We start from the raw sequence: 10,964 nt of genomic DNA, 5'->3' as shown, positions 1-10,964 counted from the left end.
AGGCGGGCCGGCCGGAGCGCGACTGCGCGCAGTGGCCCGTCGGCCGCCGCTCTGGTCAGGGCTGGGGGCGGGGACGCGGGGCTGCGGGCGTGGCCGGGGGCGCGCGCGCGAGGCGCGCGTCCCGAGTGAAAGGAGAAGGAGGGGCGCAGGGGGTGACGGTGCGGGAGCCGCTGCCAGCGCAGAACGAGAGCCGGGGGCCTGGGCCCGAGGACGAGGTGGGCCAGAGGCCAGATCGGCTGCTCGGACCCTTCGACGCGGCCCCAGCCCGAGCGGCAGCGGTTTTTGGCGAGGTGGGGAGGCGCTGCCAAGCCCCAGCAGGGGAAGATGTTCCACGTAGAGTCGGCGGAACGGGTGGAACTGTGCGAGAGCCTTCTCACTTGGGTATGTGATGACGGGCGGGTCGGGGGAAGACCCCCTCCCCCAGGCCGCCTTTCCGGGATCCCCCCATGCTGGTTGCGGGGGGCGAGCGCTGAGGGCAGCGGTGCCGTCACATCCGGGCCCTGGGGCGGGCGGAGCCGGGGGACGCCGGTGCGGGCCGCGTCTACACCCGCGGCCGGGCGGGGGTCGGCGGGGAGTGGCCGCGCGCGGGAGGTTCGGCCCAAGGTCCGAGGGAGACTTGCCGGGCTTAGGTGTTGGCCAGGTGGAGGCTAATGATGGGGTGCAGGCGGCACTATAATTAGGGTTGTTATTTACAGCTGATGAGGCGCTGGCGCTTCACTCTCACGCTCCCAGGGACACCGAAGCGTTGCTTCTCTCGGCGCCCGGGGCAGCCGATAGAGGCACTCGGGGACCCCTGGTTACCACGCTCCTCGCCTTTGTTGTAACGTTCAGGAGGATGGAGCGCAGCCTCTGTAGGGGTGAGCCGGCCCACTGGAAAAGAAGTGCTTTTAAGGGAGGGGGCGAAAAATACGAAAAGGCACCCAGATACAGTATTTAAAATGCGAGATGCACTTTAGTGTCTGGAAAGCAAGCGGTATGGTTGTTAAAGGTAGTAAAGATAAAAACAAATCTAGAAGGTATTTGGGAATCAGTAATGGAACTCGACATTTCAGGGGCAACGTTGTGGGATTCTAAATTTAAATTAGTAAACGCTTATTAAAATTCTCACGTATTAAAGTAAATATGTGTTCGATTCTCATGCCAGCAATCGTGCCTTTGGCAGCCTCTTGAAGAGCTGGACCTAAAATCCATGCTTGTGTGTTTCTCAAACTGTGGTGTCAGTTCCTGGTGTGTGTGTGTGTGTGTGTGTGTGTGTAGAGGTAGGTCTTCAGAGCCACGGGATAAACCTTAGTGCTTCTTTCGGGAGCGTTGTTTGTATTCATTGCTAAAAATGTTAAATATTATTTCTGGACCAAAACACTAGCATTTTTATGGAGGTGACTACGCATTTGTAATATTGTAGAGGTAAAATACAAATGTCAAAGTTCATGGAACACACAAGTTCAGGTCCCTGGAGTGTAGACGTCACTCTCCTGTGTGGGGGCATTGGATGGTGGTAAAGCTAAGAGAAGCATTGCCGTAGGTGGGTTGTAACAAATGGAATGAAATAGTCTGAGGTTTTCATAATTTGGCTAATGTCACTAATTAAATTATGCCTTCTGAAACAGTATACGTACAATGGTAGAGCTTGATAATATTCATTAACTTTTGCATTAGGCCATTCTTGGGATTTCAGATTGTTTGCAATAATTTTAACATACAGTTTACTACTGGAATGGGTTCCAACTTCAGGAGGGGAGATGAGTTTCACTGCTGTTTTTTAGAGGAGAGAAAAAACTGATAAGCTTCACAATGTGGCCAAGGTTTGACTAGGGAGAAAGAGATAAAGGAAAGAATTACCACATTCTTTGATACTGTGGAAGGAATAGGTTTGGCAGAGGTTGTAAACAGAAAATTGAGGATCTTAAGATGTGCTTTTTTGAGTCTGTACAAAGTAGTGCCTCAATGCTAGAAAAAGAGGCAGGAGGGTAAAGATGAGGAAGCTAATTGAATAGGAAGTAGGGCTACATTGTTTCAAGTCGAGAAAGACCAGTCATGGGAACAAAGGGATATATTTGGAAGCCGTCTGCAAAATGATAGTAGTGCAGTTGAGTGAGAAATGCTAATAAAAATATTGAGCAAGAGTCACAGAGGGAAGTTTGAACAGAAACATACACTATGACAGCATCTATTTAGAATCTGGTAAAATGTCAAAACGGATAATCCAGGTTATCAGCTCTAGAGAGAAGTCAAGGAATATGGTATTGTGTTAAAGGCTTTTTGAAATGTCACTGGAAGGCTCAGCGAAGAAAATTTCTGGAGAAGATAACAGATTATCAGGAACAAAACTAGAGAGGAGGGTCCACACAAGGATGTACAATTCTAAGATTTGGAAACATTTTAAAATGCTGTACATTGAAATATTTCAAAATAAAGTTGAGTTTAAATGCTGGGTTTGTTCTTTTAGTTGTCATTATAAAAAGCAATAAATGTTTATGTGGAAAATGAGTGAGGTAGCTGAAAATGTACATTCAGTCTCGTAGCTCTCCTCATAGCTGGAGGCCAGTTTAATGCTGAACACAATTCCAAAACCAAATGGAAGGGGAAAATGTATAGAATACACTCCAAAGAAAAAACACCCATTTAGAATAATTTCTCTATTTTACATAAATTTCTAGCCAAATTGGTTGTGTGGTTCCTTTGCACACAACAGGTTAGAGGGTAACTGCAGCACTCAGCAAAATACAGACAGCTCTCCGTAACAGAAGACGCAAGAACTCAAAGTTCAGTCTGGGTGATTTCAGCCTCTGAGCTGACAGCCTTAGATACTTCAAGAGCCTCCATGTTCAGTTATTGCAGATCATAATTATGATCCTGAATCTCAAAAGTTTTCACTAAATAGCATTTAGTTTGAGGTAAGAGGTATATAGTACATTTTAGAAATTCTTCCACTACAAATGGTAAAAATAATAAAAGCTCAGATACTTAAAGGGATAACTGTTAGTCACCTCTACAGAATTCATTTCTGTAGACCATCTCGTCCCAAATGCTGGATAAATTGCTGTTGTTTCACAGAGCTTACCGTCCCAAGAACCAAATGTTCCAAATTTTTGTTCAAAGAGGAATGCTCATGAAAAGACAAAGTATCATCCTACCGATGGAAAACATCTTAAGCTAAAATTCCAAATCAAAGTGTCCGCAGCAAGCAAGTTCAGCAGGACGTGCTTGAAAATTTCCATTCTACCTCCTCTCCCCACTGTTTGAACCAAAATATATTCTTACCTGTTAGAAAAATCTGCCCTGCCTATTATACCTGTCAAGTCTAGTTTCTTGAACTGTACATAAAAATAGAAAGATTGTTCTTCCCTAGGTTTTAGAGACCAAAAACCAGAAAGAATCTGAAATGCTACCAGTTAATGACAAGAAGCTAAGTGAAAAAAGAATTATCGCATAGGCTCAGTACATTTCTTCTGGGAAACCCTGAAACATTAGCATATCCTTATAATTTTCATATTATTTATTTTGCAGCCTATAAAATGCACAGTAGTGTGTAGAATTAGAGAGGGTATAATTTTTATGATGGTATCCTCCCCATTTCATTCTCTCTGCTCTGCCTAACTCCATTCTACCAACAATTTTTGTCCTCTAGTGGAGGAATAAAGAAAAGCAATCAGATGTACAAAAGTTAAAGCACATATTTTTTTAAAGCTTTAATTGTCTTTTTCTTTTTAAATTAAGGGTCAGTATAACATGGTAGTTAAGAGTTCTGAAATCAGACCACTTGGGTTCAAATCCTGATTTTTGTTTCATAGTAACTGTGGGTGACTTTGGACAAGTAACTTCACTTCTGTGTTTTGATTGCATAATTTAACACGAAGAAGTGGCTCTTATGCTTAGTATTGATCAGCATTGTTGGAGGGCTTGTTGAGACACTGAATGCTAGGCCCCTTGTTCAGAGCTTATAATTCAGTAGATCTGAACTAGGGCCTGAGATTCCGCATTTCTAACGAGTGTCCAGGTGATGATGCTGTTGTCAGTGGCTTGGGGACCACACTTGGAGAACCCCCACACTGCAGCAGGGTTTGCTAACCTCAGCATTATTGACATTTTGTGCTGGATGATTCTTTGTTGTGGGCCCTGCCTCGTGCATCGTAGGACGTTTAATAGTAGCATCCCTGACCTCTACTTACTAAGCTGCCAGTAGACCCACCTACTTGTAACAACCAAAAATGTCTGATAGGGAGCAAAATTGCCCCTGGTTGAGAACCACTGCTCTACAGATACTAATTCCATGTGATCTCATGCTTTACTCTTCTCATGCTTTTGCAGAGGACGGTGATGTGGAGGTTTGGAGGTATTAATAGCTTGTTGAAATTAAAAGAGAGGTTATGACCCTTTAGGTTAAGTTTCATGCCTTAATGCAGTTAGGTGTCATTATCTTTAAATTTTATTGTGCCGCTATCCTGAAATATCCTGTGGATACATAACCCAACCAATGAAAGTGTTTGTGAAGACAGATGGTCACCTGAGCATTAGTCCCAATATTTTTCCATTGTCACTACCTGGCTTGACCTCATCTACGTATGTTAATACATAAACCTACTAAAATAGGTATGTATCCCTACCCCTTTTCCACCATTCCTTTCTTCATGCTGCAGCGGTATGATCTTTATATAATGCAGATCTCATGGCCTCACTGTCCTGCTTACTCCTCCCTGGTCTTCGTCCTAACATGGCTTCTGACGGTTGCACAGTAATACTTCTGTTTAACCCAATCTTTCACCATTTGACTCTTTTCCCTGTTCCATCTCTTCCTCCAATTCTCACTGCCCACCCAAGCCATACCAAGCTGCTTCTCATTCCTGGCTTTGCATCCCACTCTCACTTCTAAGCTTTGTGCTTGCTGTTTATATTTCCTATGATACTTTCATTTTACTAACCTATAAACTGTGAGATCATGGCCTGCATCTGTCATTCCCCAGTGATTTCTTTCTTTCTAAGTCCTGGTTGCACTGCTGGGTATAATCATTGCTGGCCCAACTGTATTATCTTACTCACAGAAATAATTCCTACTATTTCTCAGCCACATCATGTTGACCAGTACAAGGATAGTTCTAATTCAGAAGGCATTGAAAATAAAAATGAATTGAGTGTCTAACCTAACCATCTAACCTAACCATGGTGTAGCTTCTACATCTGTATAGATATTTTGGCTCTGAGTAAGAGAAATCTCAACGTGGCCAGGCTTAAACAAGAGATTTATCTCACGTAACAGGAAGCTTCAAGGTTTTCTAATTCAGTGGTTCAATTTTGGCTTAAGGACTTAGTTTTTCTATCGCTCTTTTCTGCATTCCACTGCATTTGGCCTCATCCTAAGATGGATTCCCTTGGGTCATAAGATGACTGCTAGTGGCAATTGAGGCAACAACATATTTATTCACATCAAGAGGAGATTGGCTCTTGTTTCCCAGAAGTTCAAGTAAGCACCCCCTTGCATGTCTTTGGTCTAAATTGTCTTTACCCTGTGCATCCCTGAGTCTGCCACTGGTAGAGGGGATGAAGGTACCGTGACTTTCTTAGCTTGATCATCTGTGAAGAGAATGGATGCTGGGAAGTCACCCATTGTCCTCCATGATTTCTCTTTTGCCAAAAGGAAAAAAATTACAATAATAACCTGCGGGAAATTTCCCATAGGGGAAAAGATTTCCAACTCTTCTGCTTTTTAAAGTTTATTACAACTCCCAAGATGAGGTACTGACGAACAGAAGCCTAAGAAATCTAACTGTATAGTTAATAAACATAGAATCTTTTTTTCTGCTTCAGATCCAGACATTTAATGTAGACGCACCATGCCAGACCGTGGAAGATTTAACGAATGGGGTTGTGATGGCCCAGGTTCTTCAAAAAATGTAAGAATAAATTGCTTTATCTTTTTGTATGTTTCTATACATGGTTATTTACTACGCTGAAAACATGGAGAAAAAATAAAGTGCTTACAGGAAACGTGTGTTGCATGTAAAATACGTACTGTCAGCTCCATGTGCTTGTTCAGGTGCAGATGAGCTGGGCTGCAAGTTTAATTAGGGTTGTAATCGTTATAATCCTCCCGTGGTTTTAACAGAATTGTTTGTCCTTGTGTTTTTCAGCATAAGTTTGGCAGAAATATTCATGTTAGTGACCAGATTTTGCCATTGTAGAATCTAGGAGGATTATTCCTGGTAATAATGCTAGAATATAACAGTGAGGCCTTTCCTGACCACCCATATAAAATAAGCACCCATATAAAATAAGCGCCAATCATTCCTCTGTGCTCTGTATCCCTTTTAACCGTTTGTGTTCTTCTCCAAAGTATGTTAACACCATCTGATATATTGTATATTTACTTGTATATTTGTTGTCTGCCGCCAACCCCCACCCCCCCCACACACGCAATGTCAGCTCCACATAGAGGAGGCAGGGTACTTGTTTTGTTCATTGTTGTGTCCTAGCACTTAGGGCAATGCCCAGTGTTTGAAAAATGGCTTTTTTTTGTAGATCACCTGGTTTTCATGGTTCAGTCTGAATCATGGGTGCACATATTTACTGAATGATTAAGGGAATTAAATATTTGTTTGGGAGATATAAAACATACCTAATTCTTTCCTTCTAAGTACTTTGAACATATAATAGTATGGCTGTCTTCACCTTTTTTTTCTTTTTTCCGCCTCCCTCCCTGCCCTCCGGTTCAAGCCATTGTTTTTCTCAGTCTAGTTGTGTAGGACACAGCTCCCTGACCAATGCTGGTATCGTGAGACTTGTGCTCCCTCCGGCTTCAGTCGGCCGCTCACAGCAGCTCGTGGCAGCTCTCTCCGGCTTGCGGCCCTCTCACGCTGGCTCCCGGCCACTCACGCTGGCCACCGGCCGCTCCAGGCAGCACACGGTAGTCCACAGCAGCCTGCGGCAGCCCACGGCAGCTCACACCGAGTTCCGGCTGCTCACGGCAGCCCACGGCAGCCCAGTTCCAGGGAGAGCCGTTGTTCATAATCTTAGCTGTAGAGGGTGCAGCTCACTGGCCCATGTGGGAATCGAACCGGAGACCTTGGTGTTAGGAGCACGGTGCTCCATCCACCTGAGCCACCAGGCCAGCCCTGTCTTCAACTTTTGACTTAGGAATTTTTCAGGTAAAGGATTAGCTTCTGACACGATTTGGGGGATACTTTTGTCTTTTAAAGCCCTGAGCACTTGTCAACCTGTTGATGCTAAAAGAGTTACATATAGTTGGCTAGCTGGGATTTCTTGCAGTTCTGTTGAAAATCGATATTATCATTAAATGAATTCTTGCTGTTGCTCACCTTGAAGTGAGCTGTATACAGTTGCCTATCTGAGAACTAGCTCATATGCCTATATTTCAGAGAATCTGTGTGCCTTTAGAATTGGGGACCCATGCTGAACAGTATAGCTTGTTACCGCTTTCTTCTGTAACTTACATGGCACATCTCTCCAAATACACACACACACACACACACACACACACACACTGTGTTTCCCCGAAAATAAGACCGGGTCTTATATTAAGTTTTGCTCCAAAAGATGCATCAGGGCTTATGTTCAGGGAATGTCATTCTGAAAAATCATGCTAGGGCTTATTTTCCAGTTAGGTCTTATTTTCAGGGAAACACGGTATATGCACACAGACTTTTTGACGGAGCTCAAAAAGGTTCATTTGAAACCTGACCAGAGTGATCTTGTGATTTTCATGGTCACGTCTGAGTGGTGCCTTAATAGTTTTTAGCCTTTGAATGGTCTAAAGAGTTTCACTGAAGTTCTTCATAAAAATTGTTTGTGGGCACGTGGGCCTAGCTAAGAGAGCTCTCCAGGTATGTGTCAGGAAATGAATTTTTTGCTTAAGTTAGTTTGGGTAGGATTTCTCTCACTTTCAGAAACCAGAAGAAAGAATGTATTATTTTTACCAAAATCAAGATCATACATTATGTTCTGCGGAATGGTTATTTTAATTTACCAAACTCTTATGGGCATATTTCTCATCAGTACTTAGATTTTTACCTTCCCCCCCCCAAATAACTTCTTTTCTTCCTTTTTTTGAGGTGTATAACACATACAGACAAGCATGTGAAGAAAAGTGATGAATTTATGTGTGTTTGTATGTATGTGTATGTTGTATGTGTGTATGTGTGTATACACACATCCATGTAACACTTCCCAGATTGAAATATATAACATTTCCAGCCCTGAGATGGTTCCTTTTATGCCCCTCCCTAGTCAATACCCCTTGCTCTAAAGATGATTCTCACTTCTACAACATTAATGTGTTTTTCCTGTTCTTCAACATCTTATAAATAGAATCATACAGTACGTACTCTTTTGTGGCTGATGTCTTTCACTCAACATAATGTCTCTGAGATTCACTCATATTGTCGTATATCATCTATTTTAAATAATTTTATAATATATACAACTTCAGGGAAGTTCAATTCCTCTTTTGTATTTGATATTTTGTGAATGGCTACTTTGTTTCTAGTACTGGTGATTCAAGGATAAGCCACAACCCACAGGGTAATTGCCTTCAGGTTTTAACCTGGGGAAAAACAAAATTTAAATAACCACAAAACAAACTTGCTACTGTAACAAGTTCTGCAGCATAGAAGTACACAATATTATGAAAGTTTGTAAGTGGCATTTTTAACTTAGTCAAGGAAGTCATGAACATTTTACCTGAGTAAATACAGATTAAATCTGAAAGATGATTGGTAACAGATTTCTCAGGAGAGGGAAGAGCATATGCAGAGCCCATTATAGGCTGTTGGAATATGGTGAACACTACCATAGAAAGAAAGAGGGTTTGAGTGGCTAAAGCGGAGACGGGGAGCATGGTACAAAATGATTGAAAGGTAGATGGAGCCAGACCATGTAGGGCTTTGTGTTGTCATTCCAAGTGCTATGGAAAACAATTGAAGGGTTTTCAGAGGGGAAGAGAGGGAGTTAACATGGTCAAATTTACGTTTTGAAAATATTCTGGCTGCAGGTATAAAATGAACTGGAAAAGAACCTAATGACGAGGGATGATCAATTGGAAAGAAATTTGTAGTAACTGAGAAGGGAAATGATGATACGTTGGGCTCGGAGGTGGCAAAGGAGATGAAACTTAAGTGGATGGACTCAAAATGGCATAGAAAATCAAATTTGGAGGATTGATATAGGGTAGTTAGAAAAAGGGAGGTATCGAAATTGACTTTTAAGTTTCTAAAGCAAATACACTTAGAAGAGGGTGCAAATCACCAATGTGGGGACACTGAAAGATGATCTGCTGTGGAGGAGTGCTGGGTGTGTTATGCGTTGGGTTAGGGAGACATTGAATGTGAGTGGTATTGAGACATAAGAGAAAATGCCAAGTTAGCAGTTGACCACACAGGTCGAGAGTTCAGGAGAGGAGTCTAAACTGGAAATATCAGTTTGGGTATTTAATTGAAGCCCTAAGTGTGGATTAAGTCACTTAAGGAAGAGTATAGGATAAGATGAAAAAGATGCCTGAGCCTTGAAGGAAGGACTTTGCCATTTGTTGGTTAAGACATCACCTAGCAGAAGGACTGGAGAGGTATGAGGAAAGCCAGTAGAGTATGGGTGCCGGAAGAGAGTTTTACTGGAAATAGCAAGTCTTTTCATTTTGTCTGAGTTGACAAGTGAAAAAAAACTGTGTCTTTTTGTAGTTTTAGTAGACATTTTATCAAATGTGAACGGATCTAAGTAAGCTTATTGTTAGTATAATTTATTTTTCTCTCTAGGCTTTTAAGTTATTTTATGTTCATCTGCTTTCCACCTTTCCAAATTTTGTTGCTGTTGTTTCTTTCTGTTCATGTTCTCCCACCTTTTTTTTTTAAATTAATAGACTGTTTTTTAGAGCAGTGTTAGTTTCACAGCAAAATTGGGTAGAAAAGAATTTCAGTATGGAGTGATGAAAAAGTTCTGGAGGTGAATAGTGGTGATGGCTTCACAACAATGTGAATGAATGTACTTAATGCCACTGAATTGTACACTTAGAAATGGTTTAAATGATGAATTTTGTTATATATATGTTATTACAATAAAAAGTTTTAAAAAGTAGAGCAAAAAGTATACAGTTCCCATATATTCCCTGCTGATAGCGTTCTCCACTATCAGCATCCCACACCAGAGTGATACATTTGTTACGATTGATGAACCTATATTAAAACATTATTATTACCCAAAGCCCCAAATTTAGAGTTTACTCTGTTTGACATTTCATGGGTTCTGACAAATATATAATGACGTGTATCACCATTATAATATTATACAGAATAGTTTTACTACCCTAAAAATCCCCTTTGCTCTACCTGGTCATCCCTCCCTCCCTCCAACTCCTGGCAATCACTGATCCTTTTACTGTTTGCAAAGCTTTGCCTTTTCCAGAATGTTATATAGTTGGAATCATACAGCATATGTAGCCCTTTTCAAATTGGCTTTGTTAAACATTTTAACTTCCCCATCTGAAAGTCTTTTTATTTTTATTTTTTTACTTTTTTAAGATTTTATTGGGGAATATTGGGGAACAGTGTGTTTCTCCAGGTCCCATCAGCTCCAAGTTGTTGTCCTTCAATCTAGTTGTGGAGGATGCAACTCACTGGCCCATGTGGGAATTGAACCAACAACCCTGTTGTTCAGAACTCGCGCGCTCTAACCAACTGAGCCATCCGGCCACCCTGAAAGTCCTTTTAAAAGAAAGCGTTTATTAGATCATTGCTAGCAAAAAAAAAGGAGACTGGTCTTGGGGCATCATGGAGTCTAAACCACCAGCAGCATGGCTAGGTAGAAAGGACAAGCCCCTTGTCCCAGAGTTTTGTAAACATTTTTATACATCAAGTAGAGAAGAGAAAGAGGTAAGCCATTCAGAAAGAATCTACGTTAGCTATAGACAAAGGGGATGAGAGGTGAAGCAGACTTTTTCTGGGATAGGTGTACAGCTCATGTGT

General features: G+C 41.9%; 1 protein-coding gene across 2 annotated transcripts in view; it reads left to right on the top strand.

The window, feature by feature from the left end:
• The first annotated feature begins 75 nt into the window (after positions 1-75).
• HOOK3 (hook microtubule tethering protein 3) overlaps positions 76-10,964 on the top strand; it is an 86,730-nt gene continuing 75,841 nt past the window's right edge. The window contains exons 1-2 of one of the 2 annotated variants that reach the window (XM_019742062.2): positions 76-381; positions 5,803-5,888. In XM_019742062.2, coding sequence (XP_019597621.1) covers positions 325-381; positions 5,803-5,888 — 143 coding nt within the window. In that variant the 5' untranslated portion in view covers positions 76-324. The remainder of the gene's footprint in view (positions 382-5,802; positions 5,889-10,964) is intronic. The other variant, XM_019742063.2, reaches the window with a different exon arrangement.

This window comes from Rhinolophus sinicus, linkage group LG04, assembly GCF_036562045.2.
Source record: "Rhinolophus sinicus isolate RSC01 linkage group LG04, ASM3656204v1, whole genome shotgun sequence".
Classification (NCBI taxonomy): Eukaryota; Metazoa; Chordata; class Mammalia; order Chiroptera; family Rhinolophidae; genus Rhinolophus; species Rhinolophus sinicus.
This window is presented reverse-complemented; position numbering and strand designations above follow the sequence as displayed.